The sequence below is a fragment of the Lithobates pipiens genome, unplaced genomic scaffold, assembly GCF_037356315.1.
Source record: "Lithobates pipiens isolate NorthernLeopardFrog02 unplaced genomic scaffold, aLitPip1_a1.2 Scaffold_16, whole genome shotgun sequence".
NCBI classification, from domain to species: Eukaryota; Metazoa; Chordata; class Amphibia; order Anura; family Ranidae; genus Lithobates; species Lithobates pipiens.
Window position 1 is genome coordinate 108,298,880 of NW_027507748.1, and position 25,434 is coordinate 108,324,313.

Consider the following 25,434-nt stretch of genomic DNA (forward strand, 5'->3'; position numbering starts at 1 on the left):
GCACAACCCAACATACATGCTGAGCGCTGTGGTGTGCTGTGTTCCCAAAAAAGGGTCATGTATGGTTTTTGGTTTGCGTGTGGTTAATTGGCAGGTCATTCATAATAAAATGGTCAATAAATAAATTGTCATAAAGGTTCACCGTTGGGATCATGTTACATGCTCCACCCTAGAAACAGGTGGAACATTAACATGTTCCCACCTCTGCAGCCACCGCCTGCTGCTTGTTCTTCCTGTGGCAGTAGTACAGGGGAAAGTTCCCCGTACTAACTGTTACTTTTTAAAAACAGTGCAGCTGTGCAGGCCTCCGGCCACATGGCTACATCATTCATACATAAAGCTCTGTGTATGAATGAACTACTGAAAGTCCTGACATCCTTTGCAGCTGTCGGCTTGTATTTTTCAATGAACTACCACGGTGCTGTGAGAGCTGTGGTAGTTATGGATTCTTATGGATTCTTCCTGGTAGAATGTATCGGCTTCCTCATACGAGGAAGAAGATCCACTGCAAGACCTACATAAGATCTGCTGATCACTGTTGCAATGCTTTACAGGCTTCTGCAACAAAAAATAATATATGTACATTTTTATTTCATTTTTTACCTGCAAAAAAAAAAAAATGATTTTTTTTTTAAATGAACTTATCTTTTAATGCAGTAGACATTAACACACTGCAACAGGCCACATTAGGGTGTCTGAAAATTAAATTAATATTTTTTTTTTACTTTTTCATTTTGTACTACAACACTCTGATCTTGCCTCACATTGTTTGACTAAGTCCCTCTACTAGGAATGAGCCATTTTTATATATTAAGTTAAAGAATACAAATTATTTGTGCAAGTTGATCACTTTCCATGACACTGATAAAGTAAAACAGTTGGTACCTCTTTAAGAAACCACCTGTATATTATATTTTATCTATGCTGATCTCCTGTATATTTCTTACCACTATAAGAATGGACGGAGCACAAAAGAAATTCATCAGTTTAAGCAAGTGTTATGTATTCTATTTTATTTAAACATATCTGTTTTATTGTTGTCTGTACTGTACTATATTTTCCATTTGTAAACATTTTCCACCAAAGAAATGTAAATGAACCGTAACAAAAAACATTTTCCACATAGTGTAATGAATCTGTATTATATTTTATTGTAACATACGTATCTAGTTTGTTTTTATTCATGCCACGTTAGCCATTATTTTTTCTATTTTGCCACCACAGGAATGTAAATTTAACTTTACAATGAAAAAAACATTTTCCATTCTCAGCAATGAGTATGTATTTACAATAGCATTTCTCCTGCAATGCTATATACTGCTGTGTCTCAATCGTATATCTCAGTAACACACAGCCTGCGTACATCTATACTCTAATACAGCGATTCTCAAATTGTGAGGTGGGCTGAACCCGCTATCCACACTAGTGAGGCATAAGCATTTTTTTTCCCCCAAATGAATCCTTTGTGAGTAATATATCCTAACAATTAAAACAAAATGTTGAGGGTCATAACAGACTCCAGGAAAAGCTAACCCTATATTTGGCCCCTTAGGCTGGATTCACACCTATGCATTTTTAGTGCTTTTTGCAGATTTGCACTACAGTCCATTTACCATGATTTCCTATGGAACACGTTCTGTAGTGAAAATCAGAAAAATGCAAAAAGCACTAAAAATGCATAGGTGTGAATCCAGCCTAATTGAAAGTACATATCTAAAAAATAAAAATTGATGCTCAATTAGTGAATATCAGTACTATAATACAAAAATTTACATTTTATATTCTACTTCATGCTGTTTATATTCACTACGAACCCGTTTGCATATTTTGCACTTTTTATTGTGAAAAAATTTGAAAACTCGAATCAAAACTATTGAAATGAAAACATAAAATGTGTTTTTGGCGTTAACCCACAAAACGAACTGCTTAGTATCATTAGAAGATCCATTTGCTGTCAATAACCTGATTTGTAACACGCAGAGTTAACATGCTGCTAAATTTGCAATTCCCCTACATATATTATCAATCTGGTGGTCTTGAACCCTTAATTCTTCTTAACCATTTGTAATATAGGAAATATATTGCTCAAACACACTCACTAGCTTCATCTCGACTTTGGTGACACATTGTGCTGAGAGCGTGGGAGTTGCACAGCATAGATTCAGCCCACTGGCACACCCACTCTATATGCGTGAGGAGTTTTTTGGCATATGAACGCACCAGATTTCATGGAACTCGGATTAAATTAAACCTATGCCTGGACAGGTAAAGCTGACCACCTCTTAAAAAAAGAAAAGAAAAAGCCAATTGCCTGGCTGTGATAGTGGCTTTCTGATAACAACTTTAGTCACTGATCCAGAGCAAGCCAATTACAGAGGTCAGAATTTCCGTTCTGGAAAAGTCACCGACTCAGTAGGGTCAGTACTAGTGCCATACAACTAGCATTTGCAGAAGGAGCAATCCGCAATGAAATCCCACTTTTCCCTGAACACAGGTTTCCTTTAGGGTAAATTCACATTAATTTGGCACCCCAATACACATACACACTAAGGCAGAATGTGCACTGCACTGTGGTAAAAAAAAGGAATAGGAGTGATCCTTCCTGCATTGGGGCCTGTTTGAAATGAATGGGGGGTAGTAACGCAGTATATCATAATGCTTCAGTACATGGCCATATACCCAACAGTGCATAAAGGCTCTTTATTGCTACCTATTTTTTATATAACATCTCTCTAGTAATCCCTAGATAGCAGCTGTGATAACTATGCGTCAAAATCAGCTTTACATCCTTTTACTTCTATCATTGATCCTTTCCCGAATGGAAAAAAATATATAGAATGCCAACCAATCAGTAAAGAAGGGTCAATGTATCCAGGCAGACTGAGCACAGACGGACTTTTAAAAGGTGAACTCGATTTTTAGACAGGGTTTTCATAGCTGCTAACTAGGGATTGCTAGAGAGATGTGACATTTAAACTGTGGGTCATTTAAAAGGGCTAGCATTAGCTGCTCATCAATTGGTTTATAACTGCTTTAAAATGCCATCTCTCACACTGGAATTACTTTTTGTTAACCATGTATAACAAAAGCTGTACACTACATTTCATGGACTTAACATTTGATAAAATGTAAAGACAATGTGTACTGTTTTAGACAGTATGCTGAATGAGAATGGTAAGATGATAATGTATTACAAACAGTGAACTTCAATCATAACTTTTAAGTTTATAATATTAAATGAGCATCTTAACAGAAATGAGCACATTCCTGAGAAATGTGGAACTTGAGGTATAGTTCATGAAAACATACATGGAGAATGAAAATGTGACCACAGATGAATAACTACTGCTTTGAGCAAGATGGGCACTTTCACCATTTCAAGGCCATGTTCTGCCAAGCTGCATCCGACTGAAAATCCTCAGATACTCTGCATGCATGAAGAGTGCAGCCATTTAATACACTGGCACATTAAAGTATTCATGACGGGGCTACAAAAGAAATGCAGGTTGAAACATAAGCCCCTGTCTGATCGGTACACTGGGGGAGATTTACTAAGAGTTGTCCACAGTATGATCTTGAAATATATGCAGTTTGTAGACTTCTATTCATAGCTTTTAAAGGTGGAGAGATTTGTAAAAACAAATGGAACTTGCAGGATAAAAGAAGCTTTTAAATGGCTTCTAATTTCTATAAAAATCCTCTAGGAGAAAAAACTTCATTTAATCCATTCTGTACAACTCTTTGTGAATCTCCCCCACTGTCAGACTGTACACAGAGAAATTACTAAGATAACAGGAATCATTAGCAGCTGCTGGACAAGCCAACCGCCCGCTGTAATTCAGAGATGGAGGGTTAATTTAATTTCATTGATTGAAAGTTAAAAGGGTTGGTTAACAATGTTATTATGATTTGATAACACTCTTTTTCATAGAGGTGATATACAGTAAATGAACATAATTCCCTTTATATGCTTTGACGGTGCTTTTCAAATTGGACTATTAGAATAAAAAATTAAAGGGAAAAAAAAAGGACATCTGCATTTATAACGCATGGTCGGTTGCATGAAGAAGAGTTTTAATTATAGCAGCTGTTTGTGTGTCCTTCTTTAAATATGTATTAAAGGAAGCCTTTACTGAGAACTATAGAGGCTGCCACTGCTGATCTGCCCTGAAAATACTTGTTGCTTGGCCATCATGACGATCCAGTGGCTTCATGAACTCAGAACAAGTTTGCATACAAGACTTCTCTTGCAGCATGCTTGTTCTAAGTCAGCGACTGAGAAATTATTGAAGCTAGAGACAGTCAACTAATTAGGTTAGCAAAGGCAACCCCACATTTCCATAAACGTTTAAAAACAATGATAGCTGTAATCTAGATTCTCTGGACGGAAAAACTAGTTCTCCATGTTTAATTATTTTAGATGAATTATATTTAAAGTGATCAAAGACTTTTGAAAAGGTAACCCACCCAAGACAGATTTCTCCACTTTAAAGCCCCTTTCACGCGAGCAATCTGATCAGGTCCGCCTGTCAGTTTCTCAGGCGGACCTGATCAGACCCTCCAGTCTCTTCTATGGACACATGTCTGCTGACACTCGCTGCCATCTGATCATGTCTGCCAAAAACAGACAGATGGTAGTCCTATTCCCCCATCCGTCTGGTGGACTGAATCAAATGGAAACTAACAGCAATCCATTTCCACTTGATTGCCCCATAGAGAGTGGGACTGTATCCGTGTCTGCTCTGCAAAGATCCTCTGCTGAGCAAGCAAATTCTGCTTCACGGAAGTGCCTGTGTGAAAGGGGCCCAAGTACAGCAGAATGGGATATTTTCTTATTCGGTCTTCATTGTTGTCCAAGACTTTGGTTTATGAAAGTCTCCCCTTCCCGCAAGTGACAGGCTAAGCCTGGCATTTCAGTTGAGCGAAGGTTGACACCAATATGTTCTAATTGGAAATCCATTGTGGGACGAGTGACCCAGCATTTCTGCATCATGAGCTCTCTCTAATGGATCATTCATTGGAAAATGAGGAGTCCTCAGGGGACTCCTGTTCTACTCTACTCATAACAAACATAGGTTTTGGGCATATTTTCTATTTAATATGATTAGCTTGAGCTGCTAGTCTCTATTAAATAGATGTATATAATATGTTCTGCACTTACTTGCATCTGATTTGCACAAATTATAATAAAAAAATACAATATAGTGTGTATATTTATACCCTATTTTTTGCATCAAATAAATAAGTGTGAAATAACTATTAAATCATTTAATGAGTGGGATACAGCATCACAATAATACTATCTAGTCTAAATTTTGCTCATGCATTCTTGCTGTAGCCGATCCCTCAGTATTATTACAATGGAGCCCATAGATCACTTTTTCATGTAAATGTACATGCTTTTCACACATATAGGCTGCAACTCCAAAAACAAGGGTGCTTTTCCTAGCCCAGTATCTGGGTCCAAAATTATGACCACAAATACACACGTTATATTATTGGTATCTAGCCCAATTATACTTCTACTATTTACGCTAAATCTATAGTATTTAACTCTGAATGGTATACTCCACCTTAGTGGGATATAATGATATGGCTTTTCAGTTTATATCATTACAGCGGCCACATGTTTAACAAAGGCACCAAAATTCAGTTTTTTTTTTATTCCCAGAATCAAGTCCTGAAAGACAGCGCCACAAAACCCCAGAATTCCATTATCATAATAAGAAGAGATCTTCCAATGCTGCAGCTTCTGGAAAATGATCTGCGTTTGTGATAATAGCCAGTTTACACCCTGCATAATGCATTAGAAGAGGCATCATTAATTTAAATGAGAAAGGAGCAGGCTTAGACAATACTCAGACTATGAAGACAGCTGAGGAGCTCTGGCAATTCATCTTCAGCTAGATCCTCATCTCACCAAGGTTACCTTGTACCGTACCAGCACTGTGTCACACAATCCTTACCTTAATTCAGGCAGCTACTTACCTTTCTTAACAGCACTGATAGGTTTCTTTTCAGCACATTCAGACCTATATATACTGTATATAGCCAGAGACACAGGATTATTATCTTCATGCAGCACTATCCAGCAGAAACCAGTAGCAGCTGTTACTTTGAATTATAAAACATTTCTGTTAGCCTAGGTTTGAGTGTGGGAATGAAATTGTGCTGAACTCGCATGATTTCTTTCCCACATCTCAGTCCCGTTCAGTGGTGGCTGGTGCTCCTTTTTTTTTCCTGGGGGGGGCGCAAATAAACTGAAAAATTCTGAAACAAAAACATCAATTGCAGCCTCACTGTGCCTATCATATGCAGCCACCTGTGCCCCATTTTTAATTGCAGCCTAGTCAATCAGGTGCCCAGTATTACATCCGGGCCTCCTGATTGGCTGAGAGACGGTTCTGTGTTAGCAAAGCAAATATTCATTTGCTTTGCTAACACACCTGGGTGCACTGCGAGCGCACCTTTTTTGAAGCCTATTAGAGCTTATGGCTCTAATCAGGTGCTTCGAAAACACCCCAGTGTGTAATTAAGGCACCCGAAAAGGGGCCGGATGCCTGAATGTGGGGTGGCTACAGTGGTCGTGGATAGATTCATGCAATGCATGAATCTATCCATAGTACACAGGGGTGGTGGCTGGAGAGAGGGGGTGGCGCCCAAACACCTATAATGTATGCACCACCACGGGTCTCCATTTTGGCAGCTATTTCAGAGACATTTGCGTGGGTTTCTGCACAGATGTCAATGGAAATCACACCCCGAAATTCGCAAATAGTAGTACAGAAACTACTTTTTTTAAATCAACTAGGTTGGTGCTATTGCTGGCAATTGCTGCCGATTTGACATTTCAAATCGCACCAATGTGAACCAGGACTAAAAGGGAACACTCATATAAAGCTTTAGCTGAAACATGTTCGGCTTGTAAGCTGTGCTATGAACTCTTTCTATTCATTGGGCCAATAAATTAGGTTACCACACTAAGCAAAAAAAAACAAAAAAAAAAAACAACTTAATATCAAAATGTAAATATCAATGTAAACATCCACATAACTGCTCAAAAAGTTGACATATTCGACATTGTATTTACATTTGTTCTAATAAGAAGTCTATTTATTACTCTCTTTTAAGGGGACTCTGTAACAACAGGAATACAAAGCTGCTAAGTGTGACCTCCCTCTAAAAATATGAGATTTCTGTCTGCCTGTGGCTTGAATACTTTGATTTCATTTTTTAATGAGTTAGTGACTCAAAGTATTAGCAAGACAGTCATGCAATGTGTATATCAGGAGAGATCAGCAATGGGAACTTATATACAGTATTTACCAGTGTACAGCCTCCTATGCATGTACTGCTACACTCCTAAGCTTGCTAAGAAGCCAACCTGTGTATAATCTGACATGACTCCGCTGAATCAGGTTATATGATCAGCAATAATGCTCAAAATGTAAGGAGAAGTACTACTAGTAGCAGAGGAATCAACACAAGGGACAAATCCTACTGACTAAGTTATGTCCCTTTGCTGACTTTTCCATTTTTGATTTTGGCTGCACTTAGAGTTAAAGCTGTGCCCGTCTGCATTCTTAACTCCATAGCAATGCCTTCTCCATACACCGTGTAAATTTAGGCTCAGCTCTTGCCCCTAACCCCTAGTATGGAAATATTAAAGGCTGAATCTCTCACACCCCAATAGATTTTGTGCAACTGTGACCTAGTCCCCTAGAATGACAATCTCACACTTTCTGTGGCGACAGCTAGAATCATTCTCAGGCTTGCAGTGTGAAAAAATGAAGCCTGGCCAGAGCCTATCATGTTATTTTCCACCATGTTAGATACAGGCAGAGCGTTTAACAAACATTGGTGCATGAAGAAAAAATTAATATACTTCTATCTGCAAACTTATTTAGCAGTTATGCACCAAATAAATAAGTGTCACACAAGAATTAATTCATTTGTTTCGTGCCTGTGGTAAGCTGTGCGTCCATAAACATCAATCTCCAGCATTTCTGCTTCTCTCTGTTCACCCCTCCACACTACACTACTTATGTCACTATGGTAATCGTGGACATTTTAGAAGAACTTTAAACTTAGAACATTTGCATGATTATTTTAGCGTACGCCATCAGACAAGAAAAGAAAATGACGCATATCACTTTTAAAAGTGATTTGGTGCAGATGGCGGTAACAGCACACAGAACTTGTGTAATGGCAAATTTAAATAAGTTCAGAAAATGCATTCAGATTTACATTAAAGTGATTGTAAAATATCCCCTTCGATTGTCCCTTGCAGAGGGTGGAGGTGGTCAAATATCTGGGGCAACGTATCTCCAACTCCGTATCAGACTTTGTGGCTTTGAATGTCAATCCACTTTTAACTACACTAAAATCCAGACTGCAGGCATAGCAGAATCTACCTCTGACACTCATAGGTAGAGTGAACTTAGTGAAAATGAAGTTTTTAACTCAGTTTTTATATATATTTTTCGGAATTCCCCCGTTTGGATACAGAGATATGTATTCAAAAGAATAGATCAGCTCATAACTAATTTTCTGTGGCAGGGGCGACACCCTCAAATAAAAACTCTGGGTCTTACAACTGCCATGGAAACAAGGGGGATTGGCGGTCCCAGATTTTCACAGATATTTGTTAGCGGTTCAGCTAGTATTCATACATAGGTGGTTCACTATACCTGAGTATAACACTGCCAATACACTAGAGGCTCCGTATAGACTCATGATATCCATGCGTGCAGCCAGTAGGGCATGGGTGGCAGTGACCAGGATGGGTAGCGCTTCTAAGATTTCTCCTCACACACTACTTTGGAAGAATTCTACATTAAACACACTTCTACGAGTACCCTGATCCAATCATTTGGACTAAAATTTGGTATTAAGACGCTGAAAGACACAGTGGGTGGTGGGAAACTTCTACAGTTTGACGCCCTGAAAACTAAGTTTAATCTTCCCAACACTCACATGTTTCGTTATCTTCAGCTCGGACATGCATACAATCCCCAATTTGGAGATAATGGTATTACCCTGAAAATGAGTGATGTTGAGTCTCTGCTGAGGTAGGACACTTTGGACAAGGCCTTGTCTACAATATATAAACAACTGTTTGGTGAGGGAGGAGATCTCCTTGCAAAGTGTAGGGCGGCGTGGGGTGAGGTGTTCCCCCAGATGGATGGGGATGACTGGGATGATGTATAGGACCATTAATTTTTTTTCTGCCATGCTATGGGACCAACTCATACAATTGTAATTCCTGCATCGCATATATCTTACTCCAGCTAGATTGGCCAAGATGTTCCCTATCCAGTCATCTGGTTGCTGGTGGTGCAGTTCCCTCACTGCCAATTTTATGCGCATCTTTTGGCATTGCTCGAACATTCAAGTATTTTGGAAGGGGGTCACAGAATGTATAGCAGAAGTAACAGCTATTCCTATACAACCTACAATAGAGGGGTGCCTTTTGGGACTGGTGGACAATCTAGCCCCAAAAAGAGTAACTCGTACGTAGTGGACGGTCCTAATCTATTACGCTAGAAAAATGATAGTGTTATCATGGAAAAAGCCTAATCCTCCAGCTGTATCAGCGTGGAGGGGTTTGGTTAATAGGGCTGCACCCTTATACAAGGCTACATACAGTAGCAGGGGCATACCACAAAAATTTGATAAGGTGTGGGGCAGTTGGATGAATAGTGAAACCACAGTGGCGGATTCAGTGATATATAATAGTATGCACCTGCGAGGGGCTTTTTAACATGTATGTAATTATCTGACATAAGTAAATGTTCCATTGACTGTTATTGAGAAAAGGTGGCCTTATTATTATTATTTAGATTTTTTTTCACTGAGCAGGGATTTGGAAGGAGGAAGAGTCAATACAGAAGAGATGTACATAGTTTTTTTTTTTTGCTTTTTTTTGTGTAGCCCCTTGGGTCTTGTATGTACCTGTTATGTTAAAAAAGCAATAAATAAAACTTCAAAAAGTGATTGTACAATCTTATTTAAAAAAAAAAAATGATGTTATACTTAGCTCCTCTGTGCAGTTGGTTTTGCACAGAGCAGCCCCGATCCTCCTCTTGTCAGGACCCTCTTTGGTGTCCCTGGCCCCTCCCTCCTCCTAGCTCACTATGGGGGTACTGGAGCAAAGTCAGAGCTCCGTGTAGCCATTCTGACATAGCCCTGACCTGGCCCGAACCCTCTCCCTTGATTGGCTAACTTTAATTGACAGCCACGGAAGCCAATAGCGCTGCTGTGTCTCAGCCTCTCGGGAGGATTGTCCCTTTGGCACCCCAGATGTTTTTTAGAACTACATTTCCCATGATGCTCATGCACTCTGTAGTGTAGTAGAGCATCATGGAAAATGTAGTTCCAAAATATCTCGGGTGCCAAGGTTCGCCATCACTGGCTTAGACATTCATTGACATTTCGAGAGAGAGATAAGTTCAGGTAAATAATTAGGGGGTGCTGGGAGGCTGCTACACAAAAAAGGTTTTTATCTTAATGCATAAAGATTAAAAAACATCTGCCTTTACAAGTCCTTTAAAGTATTATGTACTTCTCTTTGTTAAGGCCCCCCAATAAGTATATTATTCTTTGTATACAGCCATCTTAGACTAAGGCATGTTTAAACCATAGCCTACTGTTGCCATCTTTTCTTCAAGCTAAACCCGAACACTTAGCACACAGGACTTTTTTTTTTTTGTTAAGGGGGGAAGCTGTGGCCTATGGCATAAAAGGGATCTCTGATGTAAAGGGAATTTCTGCTCACCAAAGTCCCCCACTTACATCAGAGTTCCCAGCATTCCCCCTAAATTAGGGTGCTCAAAGATCCCCTTGTCTCAGAGTCGGCAGAGCACCCGTCACATCTGAGTCTCCTTAACTTGCTGTATTCACTCGCTCAGAGGCAGGAGAGAGAAAGGAGGGAGGGGGGAGACTCAAGCCACATACATCAGATTGGGCGATCACTCACCTGAGGGTGGAAACCGGGGGGAATTTGCATTGCATGGGGTGATTAGGGTGCGCCCAGGCACACCCTGTGCTCATGCCTATAGGTCTGAATAATGTATCCGGGTTTCAGGCGGTCTGAAACCTGCACACATGATTCAAAACCTGGACTGTTCATGTTAATTTGCGGATAAGTGGCAATTCTAACACAGCCCCACCTTTCCACCTTAAAAGGCACTATAAGCACAAGTGATATGTGTTCCTCCAACCTATGTGCAGCAGAAAGAGTGTACTAAGCTTGCTCCCTAAGCAAATCTCCACTCAAGAAATGTTAGATTTTAAAGGCTGTTTAAACTTTCCTACATGTACATCATTCCTCCTGGGCATGCTGTCAGCTGCACATTGTATAATCAAAAGTAACAGGTGTCAGCTTAGTGTTATATCCAGCCAAAAAAAGAGAGATAGGGGAAGTACAGGAAACAAAGTAGAAGAGAAGCAAAAAATATAAGATGAAGTGTGTGGACTTAAACAAAGACTGATTGCACTGTTCTTCAGGCTGCAGGACTCAAAAGCACAAGGTACCTGTAATGGGGTGCATGTCCGGAAAGCTGTTGCTTCAGGTAAAAATCTTTCCATGCTGCCAGATACTGCCCAGAGCCAGAGATTTATGATGCTGCAGGGGTTAACAGCAGTGGCTGCGAGTGTGAAAAACTCCACCGCTCATTGCCCCTTCCTGCTCTCTGCCATGTTCTGTGAACAGGCAGGTGAGATCCTGTCATCTGTCCCTCTTCTATTCAAAACATAAAGCATTGTGGGACAATAATAGTACAAAGTGTGACTGATGGAGGGGGGCAGAAATTTCTTCACTCGCAGCTGCTGTTTTTACCTTCTGCAGGACTGGAAAGTTCCTGCTCTAGACAGCATCCAGCAAACATGAAGGAAGGATTTTTATGTGAAGCCGCAGCCTGCAGAACATGGGATAATGAATGTGTTGGGTGCTGCATCCAAATGAAATAAAAATAGATAAAAAAACTTCAGCTTTAAACAAAAATTACTAGATAAAATGTTAGCTATGTGTGTGTAAAAATCTCTAGTAAACACTTTAAACCAAATATCTTTGCAAAATTTCAGAAATGTTCTAACTCATAACGATTACTCTTCTATACATATCTAGTTATATTTCCAGCTTTCTGATTTCCTTAAAAAAAAAAAAAGAAGAAGAAAGATTCCACCAAAGAGCCATGGCTTTCTGCAGCATCTTATTCTGCCATTGCCTATGCTCTTCTCTTGCTTGAGATAACAATATTATAACAGAAGACGATTCAAGAACTTGGAGAGGTCTCTGAAGACCAACATGAAACAACTATGACTGCTCAGGAAACTTGCCGCTTATAGTGAAATGTCAGGAGATGTGTGGAATTTCTCTGCTTTATTTATTGGAAGAATTGCATGCTGTACACTTACAGGCTTATACAGGAAGGTGAGGCACAAAGCATAGAAATGCTGCACAGCAAGAGATGGGAACTGCTCTTTTACTGATCTGACTTGCAATCTGCTGTGGCCTTCACCACTGCACTGCCTAATTGTAAACTGTGGCATGCTGCTGTTTCAATCCATCCTGCTACTTTTTCTTTACAGTGAAATCTATAAAAAAGTTAATCCAAAAGAAAAAAAAGTCAGGTATCATTCTGTTTTCATCTGCCTTCAATCCAGTTTTCTTTGAGATTCTAGAAATATAAACTGGAAATGCAATAAAAAGTGCAAGAACGGTTTCATAAATGTAAAAAATGTACAGTATTACAAAAATAGTTAAACAAAATACTGTACGTTACTGATATGAATGCGATTGTAGTTATTTTCCTTGTAAAGTGACTGATGTGGATTACCGTAATATGCATCACTTTCTGAATATATATATATATATATATATATATATATATATATATATATATATATATATATATATATATATATATATATATATATATATATATATATATATATATATATATATATATATATTATTATTATTATTTTTTTTCTTTTCTTTTTTTTTAGTAAACACAAAAAGTAAAAATGATTCAACTCAGAGTTAGGACTGCAGACAATACAGGGGTGTCTTGTCGTGGCCTCTGCAGCTTATGCATGTATTTGCAAACGTTTGTAAACTAAACACTTTAATGTGGATTGGGATACAGGATAATTTGGTTTGTTGCAGGCTGGCAAGTTGAGATGTTTTTATTCTTTGTTTTTTTTTGGACATGCTTCACCGTTCTATGTGCTCCTTGCTGTTAAGGCCAGTTAAAGGTTGGGGCAGTTGCTTGTTTGTTTGCACCTGTGTACACATACCCGGTACAGCAGTGGTTCTCAACTCCTGTCCTCAGGACCCACTAAGGTCCGGTTCACACTGAGGCAGCACGACTTACAGCGCGACTGCCTCAGACGACCCAGACGCGACTGCTGCGGAGTCGTAAAGGAACCTTTTTCTAAGTCGAAGCGACTTGTGTCGTTCTGATTAGAACGGTTCCATTGTACAGAGCGGGACGCTTCTTGTAAGGTGGCTAAGTCGCCTGACAAGTCGTCCTAGTGTGAACCGACCCTTACGGGCCAGGTCTGTAAGATAACTTAAATAAGTCACAGGTGATATCATTTGCTGCTCAGTTATTGCAGTACTTCAAATCTGGCCTGTTAATGGGTCCTGAGGACAAGAGTTGAGAACCACTGCTGTACAGGGTACAGATAAGGAGAAATATAATTCAGGGGGTTAGATGTAAGATGTCTGAGAAACAATACTCCCGTCCAACCGGAATGCAGCAGCTATTGAACAAGGGGTATAGTATGGAAAACAAGTGTTGCTGTTGATGACTAAAGCTGGTCATACACCAGTAGCATTTAGTTAAAAACATTTTTTCAGAATGTTTGTTTAATTTTCCAATTTTTAATGGATTCAAATCTTTTGAACATAGTGACAAAAAAAGGTGCAGTATAACAATGTTTCATCAAGCAAATTATATTATAACAGTGAATGTGGTTTTTGTTTGGGAAATTCCATTCATTTCAAAATGGAATGTGTAAAGCAAATTACAAAGTACTTTTGAATGAGATTTGTCAAGTCATTAGTGGCATTAATGAATGTACTGACAAGATCTTTTGTATGACTGTTCATACAAAAATCTACTACGATATGGCAGGCTTTAGTTTGGATTAATGTTTGAAACTAGGTTGTGAAAAAAATGCTGACCAGTAACAGAGGTATGCCTATGCAACCACTAGTAAGGAAATGTCTAATGTCCAATATCAAATTCTCTCAGCTCCAGTGGCCATTCAGGATCATCTGGAGGATGGAACGCTGGCCATGTTGGAATGGGCATGAAGGGTATGCATGACACTACCCCACAGGAGACAGAAAGGAAGGTCACCCTGCGGGCCAGTATATAGTGAATTCTTCTATAGCTAAAGAAGTGTTGTGGGAAGTATGTGTGCCACATATCATGAATTCTAACAGAACAGCTAGCTCTCAGAAAATGATCAAAGTTTGTGAAACACTGCTTTCCATGTCTGTTTTTTGTACATTGCATTCTAGCATATAAAATAAAATGGGCGCACAAGGCTGAAAACGCGTTAACATCTGCTGTCTTGATATTATGTCTTATGGAGAATCAATACATTTTGAAGATTTTTAAGCGCAAGCAAGACGAGTTGCTGATCACCTCTCTTCACATTCTAGTATGCGTGGTATATGTCCAAGCCAATTTGTGGACTCACACCCAAAGATGTCACAATTCTCCCAATTTTAACGCAACTCAAGCAGGACTGCTTTAACGCTCTTTATATGTTTCAATAAAACCTCCAGCACCATCAGAACACAGATGAGCGCAGGTGAAAACAACATGTCCCATTCTCCTGAATTGATCTGCATTCAGTAGAGCCAGTGTACACCACATACACAAAGAAAAGGAACCATCCAGTACATCATTTTGGACCTTGGTAATGGAGGTTGTTGTGGCCCAAATACAACAAGGTCTTGAGTGACCCTAATAACTTCTATAGTTCATTAAACCTGCACCAATAGGCGTAACTAATGTACACTGGTATGCCTCATAGCAAGCACACTGCTGGTAGGCTTCAATGAATTCTGTACAACATGGTACAAATCTGCTTGAGCTCCTCTCAGTGGGGAATGCTGATGGGGTTTGCTTCTCCACCAACACTCATCTGCCTGTAGCTATAAAACAATCCCTATGTATAGCTGTATCCAAGAGAGACAGAAAAGCAACAAAGCACATAATTCAGTCAGATAAACACAAACACATCTATGAATAGACCTAAGAAAAAACAAAACTTAATTTAAACACTGCTGGAATCCAATAATAAGAATGATCTGAAAGCAGAAAAATGTGTGTGCTGGGACATAAAATCAAAGCAGAACAAGGTCACTGACCCAACATTTTCACCAACAGCATTAGGAGTGTTCCCTTTTAATTAGACAAGTTACACCAGTTAGTATTAGAAAATAAGCCCGCACCATGTGCCCCTCATGACTGCTGTTAGTAACAGATCCTGTACACACAATGGTTTTTTTTTTGTTTTGTTTTTTAAAAGGACAAAATAATTATTAAATGAAGGAAAGTAGCTGTGAAAATGTAAAAGACTTTGGGGTTGATTTACTGAAGACAAATAAATTGCGACTTTGCAAGTGTAGTTGCACTCTGCAAGAGCATTTGCACCAGAGCTTAGTAAACGAGTAAAAGCGCCACCGACTTCCATCATCCAATTATGTGCAAGCAAAAATGCGTTTTTTTTTATGGTCCGTGTATGCGATTGGTAATCTTTGCAAAGTGAAGCTTCACCTCATTTATAAAACTAAGCGCTGAAGTATATATTCTTTCAGATGGCAACTGCACTTGCAAAGTCCACATCCTACTTGCATTTAGAAAAACAACCCCTTTGCCCCTGCATTCACAACTACTATGTCACGCCAGGAATATGTTCCCCCAGTTTACAGTAGTTTTAATAGCAAGGGGGTGACTATCACATGAAGTGAGTGGATGTTACAACCCAAAAGTTGCAGACTACAGGTCCTAATAACCAAAGCAAGGTAAGTGAATCCATTCTAGGGAAATCTTACACCTACCACTGAATTGTCCATGGATTACACGTTATCAAAAATTACTGCTGGAGGCATGAGGCTTCCTTGCTTGGCTCTGTCATATCTGCAGCAAGAGTGGTCAGGGTTTCTGGCATGATCATCTTTCCACTGAGATACATCAAACTCCCAGTATCTACACAAAACTGAAATATCAGGTGTTAGCTGGATGACACTTTTAAACCAATGTGTGTACTGGTACCATTAGAAAGAATAAAATCCCACTCACCGTGATAAGGTCATGCTAGGCATGTCAGCCTATAGGCAAAATACCAGTTACTTTATTTTTAGTGGAAAACATTAAGATGTCATGCAGCAGTCTCTGCAGAGCACCCACAATACGTGCCACCAAAATGCTAAAAATTACCCGGTTTATAGGAGTCGTGTTTCAAGAAGGCTAAGCCCTCAGAGGTGGCCTTTATCAAAGCATATCCTCTGAGTAACCTCCCCAGTCTTCATTCTGGCTCTATAAATATAAAAATCACAAGGTAAAAAATGTGGTTTCTTTAGTGATTACTGTCCATCTCTTTTAAATGCTCTTGATAATATATGTGATTATTTATAGATTACTGAGCAAAGTCTGTCTCTTGTGACAATGGCAAAGCATAGCTACCCTTGGGGTAACTAAATAATAAGAGAAGGACTCTTCTTTCCACCAGGCTCAATAGATGCAGTTTACCATCTGGCACCATTTCCAAATGAATCCCTCAAAATCTCAGCTACAATTATTGTCCCTCTTGATTTAGTTTCTATCTCTTTACTAGAGGTTTACTTCTAAACGGCTCACAATTGTCCTGAGCTTCCGGCATTATGTGGGCGGTTTTAACCCTTTTCCGCCCGCTAGCGGCCGAATAGCGCTGCTAAAATGACGGTAAAGCGGCGCTAAATATAGTACCACTTTACCACCGACGCCCGCCCCAGTGTGAAAGTAGCTTTATTCAGAAACTTGTTGAAAGCCCCTGAGTAAAAAAACTGTGTAAAGACCTTGAGTAATGTTACGTATAGGCAAGTAAAGGTGCTTTAGCGTATAGACAAGTACATTTCTTCTGCATTGCCATTGTTGTAATATACTCACGTAAACATGCTTATAGATGCGTAAACACACATATGCTTGTAAATTACTGCATGTAACATTTTCTATTTTTGTTTTACGGCTCTGTACTCAACGCTGTATTACTGAATCTTTACTCAGCAGTGTGCATTGTTCATAAGACAACAATGCATCTCATTAACACATTTGCCGCTTTTTACTCCTGTGTGCAAGAAGCCTTAGACTGTAGACTCCAAGTGTAAAAACTTGTCCAGGCATGTTCAGCCTCCATATATAGTGCCCTTCAAAAGTATTAGCCCCCTTGCTATTCTTGCTTTGTTGCATTACAGTCCTCCTTCCAAAAGTCAATACTTAGTAGAGCCACCATCTGCAATTACAGCTGCAAGTGTCTTGGTATATGTCTTTGTTAGCTTAGCACATTTAAACACTGGGATTTTTGTCTACTCCAATCTCCAAGTCATGCCGCAGATTCTCCATTGGATTGAGTTTTGGGCTTTGACTAGGCCATTTCAAGACATTTATGTGAATACTATTGCAAGGCACTGCATCTATGGCTATTTTTTTGACATGTAGGTTTCCCCGAATGGAATCATATAGGATATACTGTAGCGTGACAATTACCTGAAATCCAAAAGCTGTCCTCAGAATTTTTTTTTTTTTTCCCAAGAGCAATTCAATTACTTCAACCTGACCAATTCTTAAGGAACTGGATATTTTCCAGAAAGAATCAAGCAACATATTAAGGAAGAAGCCAATAGAATAGAAATAGGATGACTTTCCAGAGGTGAAATTTTCAATCTTCGTAAAATTAACTTATGATTGGCTCATATACACAACTATTTGCAGAATAATTAACAATAATTAGTTATTCTGTCACTGGTGTTAACTCGCTTATAGTCCACTCTCTGCCTCACTGGCCAAACCAGAGAAATATTGCTTCACCAGCCAAGGAGCAACTTCCACTAGGCAAAGTTGCTCAATGATTCTGCCACAAGCATGTCAAACTGAAAATAGGATTTTTATACCAGTTTACCTGTAAAATCCTTTTCTTTTGAAGTACATCACAGGACACAACGCCATAGTAATTACTATGTGAGATGTCCCAGAGAAATGCTGAGGGGAGGGAGACAACAAAAGTAGGGCACCATGAGATCAGAGGACTTATACTGCTGCTTGCAGTACACGGTGCCCAAAGGCAACATCCTCATGTCTTTTTACATTCACCTGATAGAATCTGGTCAATGTATGGATTGAAGACCAGGTTGCGGCCTTGCAGATTTGAGCCATGGAGGCTTGCTGATGTACTGCCCACGATACACCAACAGTCTTAGAGGAGTGTGTTTTGATTTGAGAGAGTAGAAACTACCTCTTTAAACCATAAGCTAGAACAATTACTTGTCAAATCCATTTAGAATAGTGGATTTCCATGATGCCAGTCCTCTTTTAGGATCTTCAGGCAATACGGACAAAACATCTGTTTTCCAAATCTGAGCAGTCGTCTTTAAGTAGACTGCTCTCACCAAATCAAGAGAATATAGTGATTTTTCTTCCATAGAACAGGGTTCTGGAAAAAATGAAGATAGAATAATATCCTGGTTTAGATAAAAACCTGATCCTAACTTTTTACCGAAGGTAGTACGAGGATGCTCTACTACCTTATCCTTATGAATAATAATATGGCTATTTATAAGAAAAAACAGCCAATTCTGATACCCTTCTTGCAGCAGATATGGTTACCAGAAAAAAGTTTCCTTGTCAAAAAAGGACCAAGGGAATATGTTGTATCGGTCCAAAAAAAAAGAAGACAAAAATAAATAAATAAAATTCAAGTCCCAAGGGTTCAGGGGTGACCTAGCCGGGGATTAAGCCATGTTACCCCCTGAATAAAGTTACAAGCCAAAGAAAGTGAAGCAAGTGGTCATTGAAATAATACCGATAAGGTCCAGACCTGTCCTTAGAAAGCACTCAAGACCAGCTTAATTTCTCACCCCATCTGCAGAAAGTCAAGGATTCTACCTTTGACCTATTTCCTGGGGTGAAACCCCTGGTTTCACAACAGGAGACATATGCTTCCCAGACGCCATAATATATAATTATGGAGGCCAGCTCCCTTGCATTAATCAGAATAGAACCCACTGAACCTGACAGCCCACGTTTCTTCAGAGTGTGGGTCTCAATAGCCAAACCGTTAAATTTAGCATTTGTAAAGTACGATGGAATTTCGGACCTTGCGAAAGTAGGTCTGGCCGTGATGGTAGGGTCTACTAGTCCCTTACTGTCATCTTTACGATCCCTGCATACTAAGATTTCCTGGGCCCCGCTGGAGGCCACAAGAATATCTGACTTGCCTTCTTGCTTGATCCTGCGAAGAAGTCGTGGACGCAGGCAGAATAGGAGGGAATGCATAAATCAGTTAGAACAGATTCCACGGAAATAGCAAGGCACCTGTTCTGCATGCTAGCGGATCCTTTATTTTTGACACAAAGTTGGTAATTTCCTTGTTGAACCTGAACGTAAACAGATCTATGTCTGGGATCCCCCATCTCTGACATATTGACAGGAAGATATGGGGGTGAAGGAACCATTTTCCTGGGAACAACTGCTGGCGACTCAAGTAGTCTGCCTGCCAATTTTCTATTCCTAGAATGAAAACCACCGATAGGCAATGAACATTGTTTTCTGCCCAAGCTGGGATATGATTCACCTTTCTCTGGGCCGCACAACTTCTTGTGCCCCCTTGGTGATTAATATAGGCCATTACTGTGGCATAGTCGGATTGAATCCTGGCATGACAATACCATAAACTGAAAGTTCAGGCCCTCATAACCAAGTTCTCTGCCTGAATTTCTAGAATGATAATGGGCAAGGTCATTTCTGATCTGGGCCACTTCCGTGGTAACTAAAAGGAAGGATTTTCCCCTTTGCAGAGTTTTGGATATTAACCATAAACTGAGGCTTCGGTGTACGGGTGTACCCAACCTACAGTACCTGGTATTTCCAGGTGGTCCAGCCGAGTGCTAACCAGGCCCGACCCTGCTTAGCCTCCAAGATCAGCCGAGACGGGATCGGCTTGCGAGTGAGGGAAGGATGGCATGGAGGAGACCTGGAAGCCTCCGCCGAGTAGGGGCGGTGAAAGAAAACGGCATTGCTAATCGTTTTCAGTTCTCCATTATACTCAGCCTCATGCAGGGGGGGGGGGGAGAGTTCAGCCTAGGTGGAGGTGTCCAGAGGAAGAAAACTTACCGGAGGTCTGCCTGCAAGCCGGAGGAAAAAAATTCAAAAACTCCACTTATCTTTTCCGCTGCAGGGTTTTCTGAGGTAAAACCAACAGACCCAATCTTAACCTTTCACAGTGGGTTGTGTTAACAAACCTTCAGGAACGGGGGACCCTCGGGGAACCCACAATCCTGGACCTGTAATAGCACCCGCCAGTAAATCTTTGTGGTCTTAATACCAACTTAATACTGGATCCCGGGGTCCAGCTCTCTAAAAAGAGAAGCATTTCCAAGCAAAGACTTTGTTTCTTCGGACACGAGGCCTGGGTACCATTCAATTTGTCCTAAAAGACACTTTGAATGGATCTGGCTGCATGTTTAGCCCCAACAAGGATTTCTCCAGTGGAGCTCAGCACAGCACATCTTCACTCGTGACCAACCCCTTAGAAACTGGCAAAAAAACTGAGATGCTTCCGGTATGGGAGGGGTTATATAGCATATAGGGAGGCAACTTCCTGTTTAGGATGTGCCAGTGTCCAGCACCTGAAGGTGGACTATAACCCACATAGTAATTACTATGGCTCTGTGTCCTGTGATGTACAATTAAAGAAACCTAGTGTTTAGTTTTGCATGGTGGAAGGGTTGAAGGCTTGGACAGGTGTTCCTCCTTGAGAGAACACTCTGTTTGTCCCGATGACCATTTTCACAGCTAGTGAAAGTTAAAAAATAAAAAAAGTAATCACTAGAACATTTATACAGAAGAAAAAAAGGGAGTTAGCAAAATCTTCCAATGGGGCACCTGTCTGAGAGGGGGATTTTCCTCACTTTATAAAGATTTCCTCGTACTTCCTGTTGTGTCTTCAGGGCAAGAAGTGATAGGAAATCAACCTAACAGGTTTTAGGTATCCCCTATTCATGGGATATGCAATTAGCGGACCTCCAGCTGTTGCAAAACTACAAGTCCCATCATGCCCCTGCCTCTGGGTGTCATGCTTGTGGCTGTCAGAGTCTTGCTATGCCTCATAGGACTTGTAGCTCTGCAACATCTGGAGGTCCGCTAATTGCATATCCCTGCTCTATTCTATCCCACTCAAAATAAAAAGGTTTAGGCTTTAGATACACTCCAATGAATTAGCAACAAAGGCCTTAAATGTTGTCATTATTATAATGCAGGATTTATAAACCACCAACAGTTGGCACATGTGTTAAAAAATGGAGGATACAGTACAGTAACAGTTAAAATATAAGAGGGATCAAGGGCCCTGCTTATTAGAGTTTACAAAGCTGGCCATACACTGTGGGAATTTTGGTTGGTTCGCCCTGCTGGCCCCACTTTATTCAAAGTCAATCTTTCCAATGCTTTTGGTCAAAGAAACCCACTGGAGAATTAAAAAAAAAAAAAACAAAAAAAAAAAAAAACAGCCAGCTATCATAATGCAATAGCCACAGCAGGAGATTTTTGTTCACCCGTGGTGTATAGCGTGGATGGAGGAATCTGTTAGTCTTTTTCCTTTAGCCTCTGAGCTGAATTAAAAAAAAAAAAAAAAAAGAAAAAAAAAAAAAGTATATGGCCAGCCTAAGTTTAATTCACCCCAGCAGGTTAAACTTGGCCCATTATGCTTATTTGGGAAGCTATATTAAATAATTCTTATACTTCACAATATAAATGAAAATCAGATATCAAGTATTATTAATAAAGTAATTCAAGCTACATTTTCTTCCTACTCAACACTCTGCTGGCACTAGTTTTACTATCTGACGTTACTAAAAAGCAATATCTTCTAGGGAATCAAAAGGTCATACATTTCATTAAAGGCAACAAAGTAAAAACTAAATGGAAAAAGGGCAAATGGTAATGATAACCAAGAACTATCATTATTTTAATTGAAGGTATATAGAAAGAAAAGTACAATCTTTGTATTTGTTTTAGAAAAATATGTGACTGCAACCAACTTAATGTAAATATTCTTACTGCAATAAGGTTTTAAAACGTGTAGTTTGTAAATACTGTATACATGTTTATAGTTGGACAGCAACATTTGTCCATTACATCATGCAGGCTGTACCTCCTGATTCCTAAGGGCCGGTTCACACAGGGAGCGACACGAGGCGACACGACTTGCCGTGCCGCGACCTGACAAGTCGCCCCCGTTCTGTACAATGGAACCGTTCTAAGAGGAGCGACTCGAGTCGCTCCGACTCAGAAAAAAGGTTCCTGTACTACTTTTGGGCGACCTCGGGGCGACTTGCATTGACTTCTATACAGAAGTCATTTGCAAGTCGCCGCTGAGGTCGCGGCGAGGCAAGTCGTGTCGCCTCGCATCGCCCCCTGTGTGAACCGGCCCTAATGCTACACGGTGATTGTACTTTAGTGTTCTTTGCTGTCATTGCAAGTTAGACTAACTGAAAAGAAAGGATCGCCTTTTGGATAATTATATCACTTCAGCTGGAATGCTGACCACTGTCTGTGATATACAGATAGCCAGTGGATGGGGTCATGTGTACAATAACTAATATGTAAAACAGAGAATCAAATCATTAAAATGTGTAGTTGCAACACTTTTGGTTGCTGTAGGTTTCTGAACTTACTGGATATTAACCTTTATACTAGTATTAGCATGTATAACGCAATGTAGAGAAAAACTTTAACGTCAGTATTTATAACTAAATACAACAGATGTTGCTGGAACGTGTGTAAACATGTCTCTGCATAATGCAATCAATAATACTTTTTCTGCCCCAGTATTTTATAATGTAAAAAGGCCAAGTGAAAGCACTTTAGTGCTACACTGACAGGAGGGAAATGTGCTTTATTTCATCTTCAGCTACAGATAATTCCACTCTACTTGCACACATATGGGAGCTGAATGCACTGTACTCCTTGACCAATGAGAGCGAAGTGCATTCTCAATCTACACCACGAGGCAACTAAGTACACTGTGCATATCTATGGGATGTCACTATCCTATAATCCAAGACAGTGAGGTACTAAATGCAGTGTATACATTGTCTCCCGTTGGTCTAGAACAGGGGTCTCCAAACCTTCTCTAAGCAAAGTTAAAGTGAAAGGAAATGCTTCTATTGTTCTCAGCCCAGGAAGCTGCCATCTTGACCTCTGTTTAATCTTCAACTGCCAAGATGCTGCACATGTGATCAGTTATGACAACAGTTATTGACAGTTTGGTTGATAGCACAATCGATCTGACAGTTAAATTGATGGGTTTACTTACGCTTTAATTGCCATTTGGGTTTGGGGGGCAGACTGTGACCAGTGGGATTAGAAAACACCCTGGCTATAGTGGGAGTAAACAATGCCCCATCATGGGTTTTAGTGGAAAGATAGTGCCCCACTGTTGGTGTCAATAGGAGGAATGGTGTTCCAAACACTGGTGTCAGTGGAAGGAATAGTGCCCCCTCAATGGTGTCAGTGTAAAGAATAGTGCCCCATCATTGATTTTAGTGGGAAAAATAGTGTCCCATTGTTGGTATCAATGGGAGGAATGCTGCCCCATTGTTGGTATTTTGGGGAGGAATAGTGCCCCCGCATTGGTGTCCGTGAATGGAATGGTGCCTCAAGGGCCGGATAAAGGAAAGAAAAAGGGCCATATTCAGCCCACGGGCTGCAGTTTGGGAACCACTGGTCTAGAAGGAAACTGTCCTTTGCTCCTTTGTAGACAAAAGGGAAGCCAAGTGCACTGTACCTCTAGACCAGTTGCAGATAAATAAATTGTACTTTCAAGGCAAAGAGTGCCAGTGCACTGTCCTTCTAGACCAAGGGTCTCCAAACATTCCAAAGGGCCAGTTTACTGTTCTTTACATTCTTTACATTTTTAGGATCCCTGTGGTCAGTGGGAGTAGAACATGAGCAGTCTTGGTGGTCAGTGAGTGTAAGCAATGCCTGTGGTCAGTGGGAGGAGAAATAGTGTCCCATCATCGGTTAGTGGCAGGAATAGTATTCCACCATTTACATTAGTATGAGGAATAGTACCCCATTGTTGTTGGTATAAGTGGCAGGAATAGTGCCTCATCATTGAGTTCAGTAGCAGGAATAGTGTTCCAACATTTATATCCTGGGAGGAATAATAACCCCTCATTGGGGTCAGTGGGAGAAATAGTGCCCCATTGTTGTTGCTATCAGTCAAAGGAATACTACCCTATCATTGGTGTCAGTGGAACAAATAGTGTTCCACATTTAAATCAGTGGGAGGGATGGTGCCCCATCATTGGTGTCCGTGGGAGGGATGGTGCCCCATCATTGGTGTCCGTGGGAGGGATGGTGCCCCATCATTGGTGTCCCTGGGAGGGATGGTGCCCCATCATTGGTGTCCCTGGGAGGGATGGTGCCCCATCATTGGTGTCCCTGGGAGGGATGGTGCCCCATCATTGGTGTCCCTGGGAGGGATGGTGCCCCATCATTGGTGTCCCTGGGAGGGATGGTGCCCCATCATTGGTGTCCCTGGGAGGGATGGTGCCCCATCATTGGTGTCCCTGGGAGGGATGGTGCCCCATCATTGGTGTCCCTGGGAGGGATGGTGCCCCATCATTGGTGTCCCTGGGAGGGATGGTGCCCCATCATTGGTGTCCCTGGGAGGGATGGTGCCCCATCATTGGTGTCCCTGGGAGGGATGGTGCCCCATCATTGGTGTCCCTGGGAGGGATGGTGCCCCATCATTGGTGTCCCTGGGAGGGATGGTGCCCCATCATTGGTGTCCCTGGGAGGGATGGTGCCCCATCATTGGTGTCCCTGGGAGGGATGGTGCCCCATCATTGGTGTCACTGGGAGGGATGGTGCCCCATCATTGGTGTCACTGGGAGGGATGGTGCCCCATCATTGGTGTCACTGGGAGGGATGGTGCCCCATCATTGGTGTCACTGGGAGGGATGGTGCCCCATCATTGGTGTCACTGGGAGGGATGGTGCCCCATCATTGGTGTCACTGGGAGGGATGGTGTCCCATCATTGGTGTCACTGGGAGGGATGGTGTCCCATCATTGGTGTCACTGGGAGGGATGGTGTCCCATCATTGGTGTCACTGGGAGGAATCATGCCTTATCAGTGTTGTCAGTGGG

At 40.8% G+C, this 25,434-nt stretch overlaps 1 protein-coding gene across 8 annotated transcripts in view; it reads right to left on the reverse strand.

The window, feature by feature from the left end:
- AP1S2 (adaptor related protein complex 1 subunit sigma 2) overlaps positions 1–25,434 on the reverse strand; it is a 152,903-nt gene that overhangs the window by 55,069 nt on the left and 72,400 nt on the right. For 2 of the 8 annotated variants that reach the window (XM_077480241.1, XM_077480240.1), the window contains exon 5: positions 16,088–16,245. The exons of 1 other annotated variant lie outside the window; for it this stretch is intronic. In XM_077480241.1, coding sequence (XP_077336367.1) covers positions 16,123–16,245 — 123 coding nt within the window. In that variant the 3' untranslated portion in view covers positions 16,088–16,122. Of the gene's footprint in view, positions 1–1,126; positions 3,489–12,363; positions 12,598–16,087; positions 16,246–16,466; positions 16,566–25,434 lie in introns of those variants that run through there. 5 more of the 8 variants (XR_013274388.1, XR_013274389.1, XR_013274387.1 and 2 more) reach the window with 5 other exon arrangements.